The following is a 21847-nucleotide window of genomic DNA, read 5'->3' as shown; positions in this document are numbered from 1 at the left end:
TTATCCCAGCGGTCTCTTAAACCATCTTCATTTTTTTAATTCTTTTTTCTTTTTGTTGTTCCGTTTGGGTGATCTCTGCTAACTTGTCTTCTAAGTTGATGATTTGATCCTCTGCTTCATCTAACCTGCTAGCAATTACTTCAAGTGTGTTCTTTATTTCAGTTATTGTATTCTTTAGTTCTAACTAGATGTTCATTATGATTTCTCTGTCCTTCTTTATGTCATCACTAAACTCCTTAAATATTCTTATCATCAGTGTTCTGAACTCTGTCTCTGATAGGTTGGTTATCTCTATTTCATTTGGTTCCAATTCTGGAGGTTTCTTACATCTTTTAGTTGGGACATGTTTCTTCGTTTCTTCATTCTGGCTGACTCTCTGTGTTTGCTTTGATATATTAGGTAGATCCCTTAGGGATTCTTCGTTTTTGCTGGGTTATCTTATGTAGTATGTGTCCTTTATATTTGACTTGCACCACTTCCTTCTTCTCCTCTACGTGTGCTCCAAAGGTGACTCTTGTGTTGTGTAGAATGTCCTGTTAAAGTTGATCTTTGTTTTTAGCTTGTGAGTAGGTGGGATTGACTCCTAGGATGACTAGTTGTGAGACTTGGCTCTGCCCACAGCAGGATGTTCTTCTGCTGCATGAGGGTTGACCGCTAAATGAGGTTTGGCCTCTACGTGCTCTTGTGCCTGTAGAGAATTCCCTCTTGGTGTGTCAATTGTAGGTCAAACCCAGTAGTATTCTGGTTTGGTCTGGAGTTGGTCTCTGGGTGTGTTGATTCTTGTGCCTCTTAAGCTGGACCCTGGTAGCGCAATTTCAAAACAAAGCAAATCACCAAGCATAACAACAACAACAACAACAAAGAAAAATCCAAATACATTCACATGTAAAAACAACCGATAACCCACACTCAACACAGACAAAGATGTCAAAGATATAAAAACAAAATAAAACAAAAAAAAGCAGTGCCAGTCTTTGCTTAAACCCACCAAGTAATCTCCAGGTTGTCCACTGCTGTGCCCAAGAGTCCTCTGCTTATTGTGCAGGGCGAGCCAGTCACCTGGTGCCCAGAGGGACGTTGGGACTGCCGATTTAGATGAGTGGCGCTAAGGGGTCTGGATGGTAGTTTCTACAAAGTCAGTGAATTTCTGCTCTTGCCTGCACATGTGTGCACTGAGAGTCGTACCACCAGACCTGTGCCCAGTTCTCCTGAGACTTAGGGCACTTCTTGTGTGTGTGTGTGTGTGTGTGTGTGTGTATTTGACGGGCGGGAGATTTCTGAGCTGCTGAAAGCCCAGAGCTGTGTCTGCCACCTACTGCTGATCTCTGGGAGTGTCTCCACAGTTGTAATTGCCCTGCCCTAGGCAGGCCAGAAAGGGTGGGGGCTGGGGATGGAAGGTTCTTCTCTCTCCCAGCCCAGCAGTGTCACACTCTTCCTGCAGGCCAGAAAAAGTGGGGTGGGAGTGGAGGAGTCTCTTCTCTCCTAGCCCAGCAAAATCACACTCTTCCCAGCCTCTTTCCTGGGTCAGCCAGTCTTCCGAGAACCACAGCACTATGGCTCCTCTGTAATCTGACGCTACTCCTCAGTTCAGGGGCCAGCTTAAGTCTCTGGGAGGGCGGGGGTAGAATTGGAGAGTGGGGGGAGGGACCCAGGTACGGCGTTTATGTCCTTTGTCCCACCTAGGGCCCAGCTGGAGGTTTCAGCTGAGGTTACTGCTTCAAATGCTGGATATGCTGCCCTCTTGGCAGGAGAAATTGGCTGTGGGACACAGGGAAAGAGCCCACTTCCTGGCTTCTGTGGTCTCTGTTCCATCCTGGGATCCCGTGCATCTCTGCAGCCATGGATGCCGGCCGTGTCTCCACTCCGCTCCCTTCTCTCTTCCCCTGCTCGCCCAATTTGCCCACCTTCAAGTAATCCTCGTACGAGTCTCTTAGCTGTTCTGTGTGATGAGCAGAGAATCCTTTGATGGCTTATAGATGTTCCCTTTGTGGTAAGATCCGGAGGAGAACTCAAGAAGTCTGCCTCGCTGCCACCATTCCTATCCCTCTTTCGTTTCTGATCTAGTAATTTGAAATCTTCTCTCCTTTTTTTGATTAGTTTAGCTAAATGTTTTCAAAGAATCAGGTTTTTATTTCATTGGTTTTCTGTATTGTCTTTTATTCTTTATTTTATTAGTTTCTTCTCTCATCTTTATTTCTTTGCTTTTGCTTGCTCCAGGCTTCATTTGCTCTTTTTATTCTCTCTCTCTTTTTATTCAGTGTATTAAGGGAAAAGTGTGGTTATGGATTTGAGATCTTTGTTGTTGTTGTTGTTGTTGTTAATATAGACATTTGTACCCATAAATTTCTCTCTGATAACTGCTTTTGCTACGTCCATGAATTTTGGTATGTCATGTCTTCATTTTCATTCATCTCAAAGTAATTCCTAATTGTCCTTTTGATTTCTTCTAAGACCCATTTGTTATATAGGAGGGTATTGTTTAATTTCTACATATTTGCAAATTTCCTGATTTTCTTTCTGTTATTGATTTCTAATTTCATTCCATTATGGTTGAAAGTCATACACTGTATTATTTCTATCCCAACTATTTCTTGAACAGAACTATTAATTAAAGTAGTATACTATGGTCTAGTTTATCCAAAGTCATTTTAGTCCAATAGATAAAGGGCTAAGAGGTCCATGAATTTAATCCTGTTCTTTCCACATCCAAAGATGTGGAAGTTGCCAGTGATCTCACTGCTATAGAGAAGGCCCTTATGGTTGGACTTCCACTTGCCTAGCCATGGACTTGGAAGTCTAAGAAAAGGTCATGGAAGGAATGGCTCCTGGTGAGAAGCCTGGTGTGTTTTACTCTTCTGATTGGTAGAGAAAACTACAATCGCTTCAGGTATATTTTGTATTTTCATTGTGCTTTCCTTTTTCCCTACAGCACTCTTTCCATTCCTTATCCCAGTTTTTGAAGCATTAAATATCTTCATATTTCCAAAATATGTTACTGATTTTTTCACAAAATCCATAAAACGGATGAAAGAAAGTCGGCTCCATGACAAACAAAAGGTAAAATCTGGTGGTGGTTACATGGGTGTGTTCACTTTTTGATAATTTATTAAGCTGTATACATATGCTTTGTGCATTTCTCTTTTTTTAAATGCAGGTAGAGAATTCTAGGGTTTAGAGCAAGAGAGTTAAAAGATTTTATGGAGAATGAAGAAGATGGAACTTCAGAAAGGAAATTAAAAATGAGTCAGTGAGGCAATGTTTAAAATGTGACAACAGAGAGGCAGCAGGCAGGCAAACAGGGGGTGGGGGGACATCTTGTGATCCGGAGAGTGCTGGGTGGGCAGAGCAGGGGCAGCAGCCACCAGATCTGTTCTCAGAGTGATGGGCCTTGGAGACTGGGTGCCACCATGATTGGGGGTTTATTCATCTATAATCATAAGGGGAAGGTGCTCATCTCCCAGGTCTACCGAGATGACATCAGGAGGAACACAGTGGGCGTCTTTTGGGTCAGTGTTATCCATGCCCCGCAGCAAGTGTACAGCACTATCACCAACATCGCTAGCATCAGTTTCTTCCATGTTAAGTGGTCCAACATCTGGCTGGCAGCTGTCACCAAGCAGAATGTCAATGCTGCCATGGTTTTTGAATTCCTCTATAAGATGTGTGAAGTAATGGCTGCCCACTTTGGCAAGATCAGCTAGGAGAACATCAACAATTTTGTGCTCATAGATGAGCTGCTGGATGAGATCCTAGACTTCGGCTATTCACAGAACTCAGAGACAGGCACACTGAAAGCCTTCATCACCCAGCAGGGCATCAAGAACCAGCATCAGACAAAAGAAGAACAGTCCCAAATCACTAGCCAGGTGACTGGGCAGATTGGCTGGCAGTCAGAGGGCATCAAGTACCCCCGGGAGAAGCTCTTCCTGGATGTTCTGGAGAGTGTGAACCTCCTCATGTCCTCTAAGGGGCAGATGCTGAGCGCCCATGTGTCAGGCCGGGTGGTAATGAAGAGCTACCTGAGTGGCATGCCTGAGTGCAAGTTTGGGATGAATAACAAGATTGTCATTAAGAAGCAGGGCAAAGACACAGTTGATGAAACAAGGAAGAGCAGGAAGCAACAAATTGCTATCGGTGACTGCATCTCCCAGCAGTGTGTGCGACTCAGCAAGTCTGACTCTGAAGGCCGCATCAGCTTCATTCCACTAGATGGAGTTTGACTCATGAGTTATGGCACCACCAAGGGCATCATCCTTCCTTCCGGGTGATCCCGCTAGTGCGGGAAGTGGTACGTACCAAGCTTGAGGTCAAGGTGGTCATCAAATCTAACTTTAAGCCCTCATTACTGGCACAGAAGATTGAGGTGAGGAGATCCCAACCCCACTGAACACAAGCGGGGTGTAGGTGATCTGCATGAAGGGGAAGGCCAAGTACAAGGCCAGTGAGAACGCTCTCGTGTGGAAGATCAAGTGCGTGGGAGGCATGAAGGAATCACAGATCAGCACAGAGATTGAGCTTCTGCCTGCCAACGACAAGAAGTGGGCTCCACCCTCCATTTCCATGAACTTTGAGGTGCCATTCACGCCCTCTGGCCTCAAGGTGCGCTACTTGAAGGTTTTCGAACCGAAGCTGAACTACAGCGACCATGATGTCATCAAATGAGTGCGTTACATTGGTCGGAGTACCTAGTAGCAGTTAGCCTGCCTCCCTACCCTCCCTCTTCCACAGGTCCAGGTGCCCCCCCACCACACATCAGTGTCTCCTCCCTCCTGCTTTGATGCCTTCCCTTTGTATCAGCACGAGTCTAGGTCTGGACCAACCACATCATTGGTGGGACTGGTGGAGCTCTCCCTGGGCAAGATTGTTTTAGGGGTTCCTACTTCTCCATCCATATGTCTGCCCTGACCCAGTGCCAGGCTCTGAGTCCTGTGACCAAAGCCAGGTGGGCTCCCTCTCCTCCCCTGCCCTGTGACCACATATCTTGAGGGGGAGGGTTGTCTGTCCCTCAGCTCAGAGCTCCCCCAATAGCCAGTAACAGATCCCCAGCCCTCAATTCCTACTCTGCTTTGGGATAGTGTGAGCTTCATTTTGTACATGTGTGATTTCATCCAATTATAAACCCAATAAACTCTGTAAAGCAGAAAAAATAGAAGTAATAGGCACAATGATTAGTATATCATTGTGTGAATATTGTTGTGACAAAAAAATATACCACTTCCCTTCAATAAATTGTCAAGGTATAAAAATTACTGATTAAAAATTATTTTCCTGGTATTATAATTTGTCCAGATCTTAAATTTTCAAAGAATCACTTCAATTCCAAGACTTTTTAAAATTAGTTTTAGGTTTACAAAACAATGTAATAGTTAGACATTAACACCCCTCACAAAGTGATAATACCGCCCCAATCTACTACCTGACTGACATCGTATATAGTTGTTACAATTCCATTGACTATATTCCCTATGCTGTACTCCACATTCTGTGACCCTTTCTATATATATTGTATTACACTTGACATTCAATATTATTCAACTTCAGCTTCAGGTGTATAGCGCAGCGGTCTGGCATGTGTAGTCAATGAAGTGGTCTCTTATTTTACACATTCTGCAAAGGAATGCCCAATGAGACACCTGGTGGAGTATAGTTTATGTTAAATTGGAGCCCAGTCAGACACTGGAGAGGACAGGAGTCAACTCTGGGCATTGAGGCTGCAAGCTAGCTAACACAGATTTGCCTTCCTAGAGGCCAGCACAAGAATGTCTGCATGTCAGGGGGACAGGGCTGGGTACCCCAGGGTGTCACTGAAGACTGTGCAGAGTCCTGGGAGGGTGGGTATTTGAAACTGCTCTTAAAAAGCCGCCGATGGACTCCGCAAATGTCAGGGGATTCAGATATATGGCCATTGGTTAAGAATTAAGTCATGATAATAAAAAGTACTGAAGTCGGGGACTTCTTCCTGGGAAAGGAGGCATGATAGGGGAGGGAGCAGACAAGTCTTTAGCCAGTAAGCTGTGTTTAAAACCAGAGAAGTAGATGATCAGTTAAGATAAAAATCAGTTGGATATAATGGCTGGATTTCCCTCAGGGAGACAGCCTGCTCTCCAAGATTTGTAGATGGATGTTTTCGTTCGCTGATGATTCAGGCAGCACTAGTCAAATTTCTGGACTAAAACAGGCCATACTCTCAGGGAAGAGGTGAAGTACTGCACTCCTGATTTATTTCTGACTTCACAAGTGACTTTCTGTCATTGAAATTTCTCCTTCTGCTTCCAGCACCGAGTGGATTTTCTTCAGCTGATGATGAACACCCAGAATTCCACAGAAATGGACAATCATAAAGGTAACCAAAGTGAGCTTCAGAGGGCCAGTGATGGGGAAGCTCAGAGGTAGGAGGTTGGTTCTGAAAATGTGCAGGAAGACTTTTACGCAGATAAGAAATTCTGCCAAATTGAAGAAAGGCACATGGTCAGAGATAGAAGGTAGGCAGTGGCACTTTCCAGAAGTATGCAGACATGACTTTGTTCAAAGCGTAAATGGCAGCCATAAACAAGTTTTTTATGCCCAGAAATCAGTCAGTGGTCTGTACATCAGAACCTCTGGGGAGCTTATTTCCAATGTCCATTCTCCGGCCTCATCTGCCCACTGAATCAGACTATCTGCCTGGAAGTTCGCTTTAAGGCTCCATCACATCAGGAGGCACATTGCTTCAGTGTGGGTGACCTTAACTTGTGTTGAAATTGTGTTCACTAGCTTATCTACTGGAAACTTTTATTTTTCTTTTGTAACTAATAAGTAAGTTGTGTGGAAGCCTTTGAGACTAAGTAAATATTCTATTTTCTCTTCAAACTTTCCCCCATTAGTTTTATCATCCATGAATGGTTTTTGACTGAAATCATTATTACTGTGATGGTTGCAAAATAATGACTTCCTAATTCCATCATTTCTTTTACATTTATGAGTTGATAGTCCATTGTAAGGGAGAGCTCTTCATTCTCCCTTGTTTGTTTGTTTGTTTGTTTATATCAGTATGATCGCATATATTACCAATTACTCTTTTCCATTATTCTTTCTTTGTTGATGGTCAATTCTCTCAGCTTTGTCCACTGAAGCCCTTTCAAGTAGGCTTCAGGGTCCTTTTTTGCTTTCTTTTGAATTTTTCAATAGACTTTATTTTTTAGAGCAGTTTAAAGTTGACAGCAAAATTGCAGGGAAGTGACAGAGATTTCCCATGTACCCCTGACTCCACCTATACTCAGCCTCCCTGACTATCAAAGTCCCTCATAGGTATGGATCATTTGTTATAATCAGAGAACATACATTGACACATGATTATCACCCAAAGGCCATAGTTTACATTAGGGTTCACTCTTGGTGTTGCACATCCTATGGGTTGTACATTCTATGTATAATGACATATGGCCACCATTATAGTATACAGAGTATCCTGTATCCTTTTCACCCATCATTTTGTGAACACTTCTTTGTTTTCTCACATGAGCCATTCCAGATTTCTCTATATGTCCCCTGATCAGCTCTAGAATCAGCCATTTCCCAAGGAGCTATGGTGAGATATGGTGTTTAGTGTCAAAATCTGGGATTTGGGAATCCTCATTACTACTAAGGTTTCTTTGTGTCTAAACCCTTTCAGTGGACAAAGCTAAGGACATCAAATATATTTAAATAGCTCTGATAAACATAAACATATTCTCTCTCTCAAAACAAGAAAGATCCATGTATTACAGCTTATTTCCACGGTGTCAATACTCCCATGATGGTTAATTTCAAACTACCAATGGTTTGACACCATCTCACAAAATTTGTGAATATTTAATAGTTGGTTATAGAGAGTAGATATGAGATTACTGTAGTACACCGGTATAAATACGTCTATATCTATACCTTTCTCTCTCCCTCTCTCTCCTTCTCTTTCTTCCTTCCTTCCTTCCTTCCTTCCTTCCTTCCTTCCTTCCTTCCTTCCTTTCTCTTTCATCTATTTGTCTGTCTATCTACTTTCCTATATATCATCTATCAATCAATCAATCAATCAATCAATCAATCTGTCTATCTATCTATCTATCTATCTATCTATCTATCTATCTATCTATCATCTATCTATCTATCATCTATCTATCTATCTATCTACATGGTCCAATACAACCTTCTGTGATGAAGGAAACAGTCTATGTGCACATTGTTTAATACAATAACTACTAGACACATATGTCTGTTGAGCACTTGACATGTGACCAGTGCAACTGATAACTGAATCTTAAATTGTATTAATTTTAATTAATTAAAATTTAAACAGCCACATGTGGCTAGTTGTTACCATATTGGACAGCACAGCTCTGAACTTTGAGTATCATGGGCTATATTCTAACTGGGGGAAATAATTTGATAGTTGAATTTACCCCCAACAGCATCATAGAAGCCATCATTGGAAAATCAGAACTCTGTAGACATTTCTTAACTCATTTTGTATCGTTTTTACTCACAAATTACATGGTTAGAGTGGGTCCCATGTTTATTTCAGGGCTCTAAGTAGCTACAGGTCCTAATCCAGTCCCAGTCAAATCAATCAGAGCCTGACCATGCTTAGTTTCTCTCAGGAGAAAATTTAAAAAGAGGCCAATTTGATCATAAGGGCTGTTTGCTGAGTATACAGTAGAGGAAAGAGAGAGTGCGTGTGCTGAGAAAGATGACATTCAGGCCATGATTGAATAAGCATTGCTGATTCCACTCGCTGGTGCCGATTTTTCTATATTTCATACTGGTCAATGCCCTTCTATTGATACATTCATTCTTCAGCTATTTTAATGCTACTGACTAGAATAGAGTAGTGCACCCCTCTTCTAGCTTTGTGTCTATCTCTGTAGTTTCCGTACACATCTGAGATCATCCATGTTGAAGACATTTACTCAGGTCTTCTATTACCTGATGCCTCTTATAGGTATAATGCATGCAAATCACCACATCTCTTGAAAGTTCAGATTGTGATTCAATAGTTCTACTGTGGAGTTTGAGATTTTGTGTTTCTAATAACCTCCCTGATGGTGTTGATGTTGCTGGTGTATGGACGATGCTTTGAGTAACAAGTATCCGTTGCCCAGCTTAAGTTTCATTTATGTTTAAATAAAATATCCTTCAATTTTCCCCTGCATAACCCTTAGTATTGTAAACTCTCTCAAAGTTTTTCAAGTGTATTTTAGCCAGAATAATTTAAATGTTTCCAGAGGGAGAATGCTACCCCATATTATTTGTAGCTAAATTACTTTTAGGGTTTTCTGAAGAACATACTGATCACACTGTGTGTGTTACACAAGAATGCTATCTCTGAAATTACACATCTGTGTTAGTGGTGGCCAACAATAATATAGACATTGGGGAAAGCTAGATTAAGATACTTTTTGCGTTTTTCTGGCTCTGTAAGATACACATCAGTGTGCAAACCACTCCCAGTTTGACTCTGAATTGTTTTTCCAATTTTTCTCCTAGAGCTTTGGGAGTTTCATTTAGATTTTCCTTCCTCAAAACTGTGATAATGTACATTGACCTTCTTTATGTAAAATGTCTTTCCTCTCCTTTTAGCTTTGTCTGATCTGGAGCTCGTGGCCCAATCTATTGTCTTTATTTTTGCTGGCTATGAGACCACTAGCACTGCTCTTTCCTTCCTGATGTATATTTTGGCCACTCACCCTGAAGTGCAGCAGAAACTGCAGGAGGAGATTGATATAACTTTCCCCAATAAGGTGAGTAGGTGATACCTGGAAAGGGAGGGAGAATGTGAAGCCTTAGCAAGAATGCCTCTTAACCAGTTCCTAGAATTTTTGCAAAGGACATAAGCATCAATTCTTTCAGCTGTGCTATTTAGGAAGGGTGTAAAGAAACAAAAGAAAATGGAAAAAACTTAGATAATGTATGCTTTTCACGTATATATAAGAAATTTGAAAAAAGTGCTTGTCATGGCATATCAGTTATCTGTTATCATAATAATGCCAAGTAAAAATCAACAAACCTCAGTGAATATTAACAATAAGCATTGATTGCTCAAGTCTCTGGATAGTTATCTACGTTGATACTGGCTGGACGTGCTTTCGTGTGCCTCTTGGCTGATCTTGACTGCCTTTGATAAGCTGGCTTGGCTGATTCAGACCCTCATGGTCTCAATACTTCTCCCATACTCCAGAAAACTAGGCTGGGTGTGTTCTCCTTAATAATGTCAGAGGGCAGGAGCAAGAAACTCAATTATATAGGTACCTTTCAGAATCTGCCTGCATCACATGTAGCCAACATTCCTTTGGTTCAAAGCAAACCACATGGCCAAACCCATAAGGGAGGGCTCCACAGAGTTAGATGGCAAAGGACATGGAAACAGGAAGGGGTGGAGACTTGGCACCAGTAGTGCAATGTACCCTGGATAAACTTTGCAGACAAAGAGCAGCTGGTATGCAGGAAAGAGCATAGGGTAGGAAATAGAAGACATGAGTCTGACTCCAGACTGTGGTTTTGGACAAGTCCAAAACCCATTCTAAGTTATAGGTCATTCAGATATAGGGTAAAGATTTAAGGGCCTATAACATTAGACATTATCTGTCTTCTCTGGGAAAGCCCATCTTGGGATTCTTTTGATTGCAGGAAGATGGAAAGGTCACTAAAGCATTGTGACTACCTAAAGCATTGTGTTCTGCCCTTTTCGTAGTAGTAATTGCAAAGAAATAACAACACTAAAGCTAACATTTGCTTCTTACTATATATGTGTATTCTAAATGCCTTCTATTTACAAATGAATTTAATCTTCAAATATTCTGTATTAGTCAGGTTAGGCTAGGCTATGTCTCAGTAACAGAATGGCCCTCAAATCTGAGTGGCTTTATATAGCAAAAGTTTACTTCTTACTCACATTTGCATGTCCAACGTGGCTTGTTAATGGAGGTTGGGAGTGGGACTCTCTGTTCCACATTGTTACCCGGAAATATAGGTAGAAGAGACTCTACTTTCTGGTAGCTGCACTGTGTGGAACACGGTGCCTTCATGTGGGCTGGGGAATAAAAAACTAGAGCGTTGCTCATTGGAGTTTCAAATGTTTTGGCCTCCAACTGACATATACCACTTCGGCTCAAAGCCCGTTCACAAAGTTGGTTTCCCTAACTTCAAGTGTCCTTGGAGATATGGGAGACTACAAGGCTATTGGGTGAGCAGTGAATGTCTCTGCCACACAAGCCTATGAAGAGCCAGCTCTAACTATCTCCATGTAACATGTCAGAAAACTGAGCTATGGAGAGATGAAGTCGTTTTCATCCGCTAGTCACACAGCTAGAGGTTAAGACCAGTTTATGAACCAGGGTGTCTAGCTCCTGAGTCCAACTCTTATCCTCTACAATATTGCCTCTTCAGTGTGACACCAAGTGATAACCACCTATTGCCCACAGAGTTTTCAGATCTCTGCTGAAACTGGAATGCTTTGTGGTGTGAAGAGACTGGCCTCTGGGGCTGGAGAGGCTTGTTTGAGGTCTTCCCAGCTTGCAGTCAAGCCCTGAAGTGACAATTAGGAGATTGTTCCAGTGAGACAGCATGGGGCTAGGGGTTCATCTCTTTATAACTTTCCCTAGAAGGAAATTGTGGACCTTGGAAGCATCCAGCCAAACCCTCCTATTGACATATTTGGTTTAGAAAGGAGCTAGTTTCTCTCCAAATTATTTATAGAGTCTCTATATAACATAGTGTCCTTCACTAATATATATATATATATATTTGAATAAATTTAGCAAGCAGGGCTTTTTAACTAAAAACCACCATGTTAAACAGGGCATTTGGTCTTTTATAGATCCTCCTTCCTTGGTACAGAAGTGAAGCCTGTCTTTTGACCTAAGTGTAAGGGCCATAGTTTATTAGTCACATTTGTTCACCAGAAAACGAAAATCGCTATGTGGTCATGTGAGGGATTTCGAGTCCTGTTTAGGGAATTGTCCCAACAGTCTCCCATAGTCATAACTACTCCACATACGTCAGTGGGCCATTGAGCAGGTCAAAGCACATGACAGATATTAAAATGCCTGTAAATTCTAAGTTTCTTTACCAAAATAGTTATTCTTTGGAGCTCCTAACAGTTCAGGAGTATTGCATAGGCTGAGTTCAAAGTTGATCCCAAATCTCAATTGATCAAAATCTGTTTCTTTCTTCCCAGGCACCTCCCACCTATGACGCCCTGGTGCAGATGGAGTATCTTGACATGGTGTTGAATGAAACGCTCAGATTATTCCCAGTTGCTGGAAGAATTGAGAGGGTCTGTAAGAAGGATGTAGAAATCAAGGGGGTGCTCATTCCCAAAGGGACAGTGGTGATGGTGCCAAGCATTGTTCTGCAACGAGACTCAACATTCTGGCCAGAGCCTGAGGAATTCCATCCTGAAAGGTACTGGGCTCCATGGAGAGAGAACCCACCCTGACGCAGGCTGGTTGGACCATGTTCTGATGTCTGTTAGTAAGGTGACAATGTGTGCTTGTACAGTAATTGATTTCTACTTCTTTTTATTTTAACAAGTTTGTTTACTTGTTATAAGAGTGATTATGTTTACTCACAAAGTTTTACAAATTCCAGAGTAGAAAAGGAAAATTGTGTTTTTCTACAGTCCCACCACCCTAAGATAGGCCTCATTAAGAATGTGGTGTATATCATATTGGCATTTTTCTATGCATATATTTTTTAAGTTAAAATGGTCATACATTTTATTTTATTTTGAACTTGTTACATTATTTAACAGTAAAGTACAAACAACGTCCTATTATATATACAATCATATATAGGTATATATGAACCATCATATACATATTTTTGTGTGTGTGATTATATGCATAGGCCATAATTTACTTAACCACCATCTGATTTTAGGAATATAAGCTTTTATTTTTTTCTTTAAGTTTTTCTGTGCTGGACTCTTTAGCTCTCTGAGTTTACCGCAATGTTCCCACATTATACTTTTTTACACACTGGCCATCGTTCCTGTAGCGTTATTGTGAGAGTGCAGGCTGAGAACCTGACAGGTCCTCATCCCTGAAGGTTTAAGCTGCCTCATTGAGGGTGGAGGGGAACACAGGTCCCCCGGTACCTCTCTAGCTGCTGTTTTGTGGCAGCTTCCTCCTACTCTCAGCATTTGGTGACTCTTCCAAAGCGAAGTCATCTGTTTCTATACATCAAGACCCTCCTTTGGAGGGTGGAGGGAGTCTTTAGCAGGCTATTCTGGGAATTCAAAGCCAAGGGCGGGCTTTGGGCACAGCTTGAATTCTGGAAAGAGGTGATATTTCCCATCTATTGTATTGGTGAGCAAAATTGGGATGAACTAATAGAGGCACTAGCTGGGATCCAGACTTTTGTCAGCTCGACTGTACGATCCCTAATGGCAGGGACCTTGTCTCATTTGCCATAATGTCCTCAGCTCCAGCGTAGTGCCGACACGTGATACTTGTTGAAAGAAGAAGCTAGAGTTGACCAAGTGCTCCGTTTCCTGGACCAGGGCCACTCTGTGCTTCCTCCAAGCTCAGCACTTTCCCTCACTGTAGTTTCATGAACATGAAACCAGAGATCCTTACTGTACTTCTCTTTTTTATTAAATGTATTGGGCTAACTTTGGATAATAATACTATATAAATCAGGGGTACATCTTTATAATACATCTGTATACTTATTATGTGTGCTCTCTATCTGAGAGCTAGTTTCCTTCTTTCATTTTGTATTTCACCCTTTTTACCCCCACGCTCCTTCTTCCCTCCATCCCCCACTCTCCTCGTCTTCTGGTAACTGACATTCTGTTATCTATATTTTGTTGTTTGTTTGTCTTGTTTGTTGCTTTTTGGTTTATATCCCACATGTGAGTGACAGCATGCTGTTGTCCTTTTTTGTCTCAGTCATTTCACTTAGCCGAATACACTCAAGATCCATCCATGTTGTTTCAAATGGCAATATTTCATCTTTTTTATGGCCGAGTAGTTTTCCATTGTATATATATCACATCTTCTTTATCCAATCATCCGTCAAAGGATACTTGGGTTGTTTCAATGTCTTTGCTATTGTAAATAATGCTGCAATGAACATAGGGGTACACATATCTTTACAAATAAATGGTTACAAATTATTCAGGTAGATACCCAGAAGAGGAATTGCTGGGTCATATGGTAGCTCTATTCTTATTTTTTGAGGAACTTCCATAGTATTTCCCATATACAAGTTTAAATTCACACCAGCAATGTATGAAGGTTCCATTTTCTTCACATCTTCTCCAGCATTTGTTATTTTTTGTCCTATATTTGTTTGTCTGTATTCCCTCTATTTATTTATGTATTTTTGGTTTTAACTTTTTCTTTTAATTAAAGTTTATTGGGGAGACAATGGTTAGTTAAAGTTACATAGGTTTCAGGTGTACAATTCTGTATTACATCATCTGTATATCACATTGTGTGTTCATCACCCAGAGTCAGTTCTCCTTCCATCGCGATATATTTGATCCCATTTACCCTCATCTGCCACCCTCCTCCCCACTTACCCTCTGGTAACCACTAAACTATTGTCCATGTCTATGAGTTTTTGTTTCTTTGTTTGTCTTGTTCCTTTATTGCTTTCAGTTTTATATCCCACATATCAGTGAAATCATATACCTTTCGACTTTTTCTGTCTGACTTGTTTTGCTTAGCATAATAATCTTGGGATTCATCCATGTTGTCGCAAATGGCACTATTTTATCTTTTCTTATGGTAGATTTGTCCTACTTATAGTAGCTTTCTAACAGGAGTGAGGTTAGCTTTGATTTGCATTTCTCTTATAGCTGCTGATGTGAGCATATTTTCATACATCGGTTGGCAATCTTGTAATTCTGTTTGATTCATTCAGTCATCATACAGACAGTAAGTGCTTACCATGTGTGAGGAAGTGGTCCAGGCAGTGAGAAATCCAAATGTTAAAATAATGGCTATATAGAAAATTTTTGACATGTACACAAGTATATGTGTATTTGACATACACACGAGCATTTTCTATAGGCATAAGGGATGTGTCTGTAGAATACTATGGAATACTTGAATGTATCTATGTGTGCCCATCACCTGCCTTAGAGCCATCAGCCCATGTCAACTGTCCCATCCACACACCACTACTGCCCTTCTCCTGATTCCCATATTATTTTAAGGCACATCGTCTGTAAATAGACAATGTTCTCCAAAATATAGAGACTCTTAAAAAGTACGTAACAACAATGCCATGATTACTTTCTCCTATATCAGATTTTTTCCTCAACAAAATAAAATTTTGAGGAATCAAATTTAAATAAAACATAGATCTAAACATCAAGAAATTTGTAGCCCAGTGGAACAGACAGACAAGGAAATTGGTGATTAGAGTAGAGTAGCATCATATGCCCATGAAAATCATCTGATTTATGCTATTCTGTGGGAGAGAGAGCGACAGAAGCTGAGAGTCCAGGGGAGGGGGTGGAACGGAAGTGAAGACAGAGGAAGGAAAGGGAAAGGAAGGGAAAGAAAAAATAACAATTTAACTAATGGAAGGCATTATTCCTGCTTCCTTCCTCCGTGAAAATGATCAACATGAGTTTGAGTGGAGGCAGGAACCCACTTTTCTTTCAGTCTCATTTCTTCCTTGCAGCTCCTCAGAGGGTGAACATCTTACGCTAAATGTAATTTTAGTGCTTGAAGATAAATTTTCCTTTAAATAACACTCATCTCATGTCTTTAATGAGACTGAAAGCTCCTATAGCCTAAGGAGAATGGGAAGGACCTGTAGCTTACAATTCTCACTGCAAAATAATCACAGCAGCATCTCAATGACTAGCCCCCGGAAGCATCCTGTGTACCTCTGGTTAAGGAGTCTGAGCGAGAACCCCAAACATGTGAGGGTTGTGGTGTTATATTTCATTAACTTCTTTTCATCTACTGTTGTGGAACCAGGTTCAGTAAGGAGAACAAGGACAGCATAAATCCTTACATATACCTGCCCTTTGGAACTGGACCCCGAAACTGCATCGGCATGAGGTTCGCTCTCATGAACATGAAACTTGCTGTCGTCAGAGTCCTGCAGAATTTCTCCTTCAAACCTTGCAAAGAAACACAGGTCAGACAGTTAACTTTCTGCGTGCATAGTGCTGTGTTGGGAGAGTTTTCTTACTGGGGGATATACATGCATATATATTATGAATGTGCTCATTCACTGTTTGGTAACTTAGTCTACGTGCCAGAGAATCTATTTGGAGTCATCTGTGCCCTTTAAGATGCTGTTAGCTCTGGAGTGCTAAGTCTGTGATTTTATATTAACCCAGCTGTAAAAGTCATCTGGAATCAACGCAACATGATGCTTCACAGTCCTTTGAGCAAAGTTTTAAATTTGGTTTCAAGTCCACTGGAATGGAGGGGGAGTGTTGTGTGCAGTCATGAAGTGCAATGAGAGTAACCACATCGTGACTTTTGAACAATGCTCTTCTCCGCCTGAACTTACAGATGCTTTTACAGCAGTGGTTCTCAACTACTGGCTGTGCACCGAAATCAGAGGGGAGTTTAAAAATTCCTGATGCCTAGGTCATCTCAGATTCTAAAATCATCCATCCTGTGTGACTTGAAGAGTGCCCCCTTTGATTCTCATGTGCAGCCAAGGTTGAGAATCACTGATTAAAGCATTTATGCCAGATGTGAAGGACTCCCACAGTCCAAGGCCATCCTGGCTACTTGACCCCGCCTCCTGGGAGCCCCCTGCATTCAAGCTTGGCTCCTTTTACATCAAATAAAAACTCTGTGATGTTCTTCTCTCTCTCTCCTCCCCATTATATTCTCATCCTTCAAATCCTAGTTCAAATCCCCAAGCCCCTCCAGGAGCCGTCCCCATCTAGTCCAGAGCCTGTCTCTCCTCTGGTGTGTTATTGCTCACTGCAGGCTGGTATCGTTGGTTGTATCACCTCACCTAATACTTTGTCATTAAATCATCCAGTGGTTCTCCTTTTCTTTGAACCTAAGAAAGGTGTGAAGCACCACATTTTGTTACTTTATAAATTACCTTGTACTCATGCAGGAAATGCTTAAGGAGTGAATTGAGGTTGATGTAAAGCTCTTGGATGTCAATTTTAAACAACTTAATTTCAAAAATTTGATAAATACCATTTGCAATATACATCTGGTATGAGTGCTGGTTGTTTATAGGGGAAATATATACATGCAATTTTAAATTTTAAAAATAGAAAGTACCTTTATACAATAGGTAGGGTATTATGCAGCCATAAAGAAGAATGAAATCTTACCATTTGCCACCATATGGATGGACCTAGAGAACATTATGCTAATTGAAATAAGTCAGACAGAGAAAGACAAATACCATATGATCTTACTTATATGTGGAATCTAAAGAAAAGAATAAATGAATGAACTAATCAAAAACAGTCTCAGAAACATAGAGGAAAAACTGAGGGTTGCTAGATGGGAGTGGGGGTGGGGATAAGGGAGAAAGTGAGGGATTAGAAACCACAATCGGTAACCACAATATGCCACGGGGATATGAAAGTCAATTTGGGGAATTTAATCAATAATGCTGTAAAGATTTTGTAGGGTATCCGATGGACACCTATCTCATCAGGGAGACCACGTCAGGAAAGATGTAGATGCCTGATCACTGCACTGTACACCTGAAGCTGAAGCTCAACAATAATGAACGTCAACTATAATTTTATATACATATATAGTTACAAGAAGTGGAGTACAGCACAAGGAATAGAGACAGTGGAAATGTAATGGCTGTGTGCGATGTCGGAGGGGTAGTAGATTGGGGGAGGGGTTATCACTTTGTGGGGGATATAAATGATAAATCTCCAACTATTACATTCTTCTGTACACCTGACACTAATTAAAAAATAAAATAAAAACTTAAAAAATAATATTAATAAAAATAAAAAAATAAAAATAGAAAGTACATTTATACAATGGAGTATTACACAGCCATAAAAAAGAAGGAAATCTTACCATTTGCAATGATATGAATGGACCTAGAGAACATTATGCTAAGTGAAATAAGTCAGACAGAGAAAGGCAAATACCATATGATCTCACTTATATGTGGAATCTAAAGTTTAGAATAAATGAGTGAACTAATCAGAAACAATCTCAGAAACATAGAGGAAAAACTGAGGGTTGCTAGATGGGAGGGAGGTGGGGATAAGGGAGAAGGTGAGGGGATTAGAAAGCACAACTGGTAACCACAATATGCCACGGGGATATGAAAGTCAATTTGGGGAATATATTCAATAATGTTGTAAAGATTTTGTAAGGTACCCAATGGACACTTGTCTTAATAGGGAGACCACTTCAGGGGTGCTATAGATGTCTGATCACTGCTCTGTACACCTGAAGCTGAATAATAATGAATGTCAACTATAATTTTACATATATATATACATATATATACATATATATACATATGTGTATATGTATGTATGTATATTCACAAGAAGTGGAATGCAGCATAAGGAATAGACACAATGGAAATGTAACAGCTGTATGAAATGTCAAAGGGGTAGTATATTGGGGGAGGGGGTTATCACTTTGTGAGAGGTATAAATGATAAATGTCTATTACAGTGTTTTGTACACAGGAAACTAATAAAAAAATAAAAAGGTTTTACACTAATAGAGAGATCTGGAATCTCTCCTCTGAAGAACAGAGAACAGTTGCCACTGGTTCATATCAAGCAAGGCATAATAAGGCTTATTTCTCGGCCTCGTGCGTTTAACATTCATCCACTCCCCTTAAGGAGGCTTTCTCAGGGAAGAGGAGAGGGTAGAGATGGTTCTCATCTTATCCGCGGCTTTGGGCAGCTGAGTAGCCGTCCTGTAAATGTGTACAAGCAGGGGACTGAGCCCTGAGAGGAAGTGGGCCTCTGGCACACCTGGGTGGGGAGACGCTCCTGCAAACTCCCAGTCATCCACGGCTGGTGCTTCTCAACCTCCATGACAATTTGCTTGCCCTTCTCTCAACTGAGATCAGAAGTTATCGTGTTGGTGGTTCTCCCAACACTGAAGGAGCGACTGGGTGAGAATGGAACTAAAAGTATTAGTCAAAACACTACATAGGCCTTCAGAAGTTCACCATTTACACTGCCCCTGAGAACCAGGACATGTTACAATACAGGCGTAATGCTTCACAGAGAACTCTTCCCATCATGAAACTGGAAGGGTTCCACTGGGAGAGGTGACTGGACTCTAGAAGTCAAGGATGGTCCACACTATTAAAATGCGTAATACATACTCAGGATTACCTTGCAATTTTCAATATGCACAAAATTAGTTGTATATGGTTTTTCAAAATATTTTGCCATAATGCCTATGAATCTGGTTTAAATTTTTAAAAAATTGTCTTTTTTATTTAAATTTGAACCAAAGCAAACACAAACCAACATGATTTTGTCTCTGGCCTGGTATATAATAGGCACTGTGTAGATATTGTGTTGAATAAATGGATGGATGCATGCTTTCACTGTCCAGTCTTGACACAGCTTATTGAATAAGTATTAAGAATCAAAGATATATGAGGCTAAAAGTAGTTTTTATATGTTTGTAAGTCATTATTGTTCTTAATGTATCTTGTCGACTTTGCTTCTGTTGTTGACAATGCTTCATTAATCGATTCTCATGTGCTGTTTAACCTTTGCAGATCCCTCTGGAATTAGATACTCTGGCAATTATTCAACCAAAAAAACCAATTGTTCTAAAGATTGAGTTGAGAGATGGGACCGTAAGTGGAGCCTGACTTTCCCTAAGGACTTCCGCTTTGTTCTTCAAGGGAGCTGTATCCCATGACACCCAAGACCTCAATTTACTTTGTGAATAAAACCCAGAAATGAAGATGAGCTCTACCTACTACACTTGATGGATAACCAGGGGGTCTGTACATTCACTTAGCTTTCTCAGTAGCTACAAAGTGTATTCTACACTGTGTAATATAAAAGAGTTGACTAAATAAGTGCCAGATATGTAGACCCAACTTATTTGGGGTTCTCATAGTACTATCTCCATTCAACCCCACTTAGGACCATTTACTCTTCCTGAGCACTGATCAAGAATACAAATTTCTCAACAATTTTGCCACAAACTTTAATAAAAACAAGAATTATTGTGATAACTGCAGTAGTGACATTTATATCACATGTTTTATTTTGAATATTTTATATTGTATGTTATACAAGCAAGTCAAGAAACATCTCTCTACAATATTATTATCTGCTGCCTTCGTGCACAATAGGGGGAATCGAATCAGTGAGAGCCAGTGACTAAATGTTTTTGACCCTCACAATCGCTGACTGGGTGGGGCCTTTTTCAGAACTCCAGTTTGATATATTAATATAGGTAAGAGTTAATCCCCTGTGACTTGGCCCATTATTTACAAAGCACATTTATAGTTTAATTCTACTATTTTGGTGCACACATTTTTTTCACGTTCAGCTGAGGCACTTATTTTTATATTTTGCTTTTGAGTTAATTTTTTATTTCATCTTCCTGACATTTCTGGAGGCAAGAAACATGTTTTCTTTTATCTCTTTGTAAACCATCTTCATCTCCCAACTGTCTTAACACAATGAACATGAGATAAAAGTTGGTTGATTAGTCAATTGATTGGACAGAAAAGCTGCAAGCATTCATCAGTTTCAATTGGCATCAGAAGCTGCACAGGTTCTTAATTTTCTTTCTCTGTCCCTTCCCTCCCATTTATGTCCCTTCCCTTTCCTTCTCCCCTATATTCTACCTGCCTTGCCTCGCCTTGCTTTGCCTTTCCTACCCTACCCCTTCCTTTCCCTTCCTGGATAATTCAGACCTAAAGCAAATCGCTGGGACAGCATTGTGGGTAAACATACACTGGTAGCGGGGAGACAGGGGCAGAGAAGGGTGTCACAGTGACTCCAAGTCAGAGACCAAGAAGGGTGGGAGGGTGTCCACATGGGGGAGCAGACTGACATGTGCCTGGGAACCCATGCAGAGCGTGTCATGGTGAGAGTGGCGAGAGCTTAATAGGGTTTGGAGAATCTAAGTAGAGCAAGGTGGGCACCCGTGTGTGTCAAGTGATGGTGCGGGGTTTGTCTATATTAAGGGGAAGTTGATCAAATAAGTAAATGTATTATGGATAATGGCAGCCAAGTTTCACACTGTTGGAGAAGGGAGTCATTCAGAAAGGGAGAAACTAGAATGAATCCTGTGGACTCAGCAATGGGAACAAAATGTATTGTGTAAATTCATGCTTTTGATGATAGCTAGCTAGGTGTGTGTGTGTTTGTGTGTGTGTCTGTGTGTTTGTGTGTGTGTACACATGTGATTTAAACTTAATTAACACTTTAAAGGCCCAATCTCCAACTGCAGTGCATTCTGAGGTGCTGGAAGTTAGGAACACAACATGAATTGGGGGTAGGGGGGCATAATTCAGCCTATAACAGGATTTGAGGAGAGCCCATGGGTCTGCACGTAGCTGACACAGGAGGGCTAAGGGCTCCTACACAGCACTGAACATGTACTCTCACCAAGTCTGGGTGGAGGCTGGGGGCAGAGCCTGGATGCCAGTGAGAAGTGCCCAGGGCAGACTCTCAGGTCTAATAGAGCCACGAATGCAGCAGCGGACCCTCTAGGAGCCTCTGCAGAAGACGGCAGGGAGCAGACGTGGCCTACCAGGCCCCGGGGGAGGGTGAAGGTCTGAGGCTCACTTTCCCATTCCATAGTTCATACCCCTCAATATCCTGACCTCATCCTGGAAGGAGCAAAAAAAGGAAGGGCTCGAAAGTCCAACTCAGAGAAGCTCTTTACGCAAATGAGACCGCAAAGTTG

The 21847-nt window shown here is 41.1% G+C and overlaps 1 protein-coding gene and 1 pseudogene across 1 annotated transcript in view; both read left to right on the top strand.

Moving 5' to 3' along the window:
• The window catches only part of LOC109439701 (cytochrome P450 3A12), a 49593-nt gene extending 29434 nt beyond the window's left edge, over nt 1-20159 (top strand). The window contains exons 8-13 of the mRNA XM_074328515.1: nt 2930-3057; nt 6277-6343; nt 9592-9752; nt 12188-12414; nt 15954-16116; nt 19692-20159. Of these exons, the coding sequence (XP_074184616.1) occupies nt 2930-3057; nt 6277-6343; nt 9592-9752; nt 12188-12414; nt 15954-16116; nt 19692-19787 (842 nt within the window). The 3' untranslated portion in view covers nt 19788-20159. The remainder of the gene's footprint in view (nt 1-2929; nt 3058-6276; nt 6344-9591; nt 9753-12187; nt 12415-15953; nt 16117-19691) is intronic.
• LOC109439700 (AP-2 complex subunit mu) lies at nt 3069-6260 on the top strand (annotated as a pseudogene).
• Nucleotides 20160-21847: the final 1688 nt, after the last annotated feature.

This window comes from Rhinolophus sinicus, linkage group LG03, assembly GCF_036562045.2.
Source record: "Rhinolophus sinicus isolate RSC01 linkage group LG03, ASM3656204v1, whole genome shotgun sequence".
Classification (NCBI taxonomy): Eukaryota; Metazoa; Chordata; class Mammalia; order Chiroptera; family Rhinolophidae; genus Rhinolophus; species Rhinolophus sinicus.
Note: the sequence above shows the minus strand (reverse complement) of the source record. Positions and strands in the feature narration are given on the sequence as shown.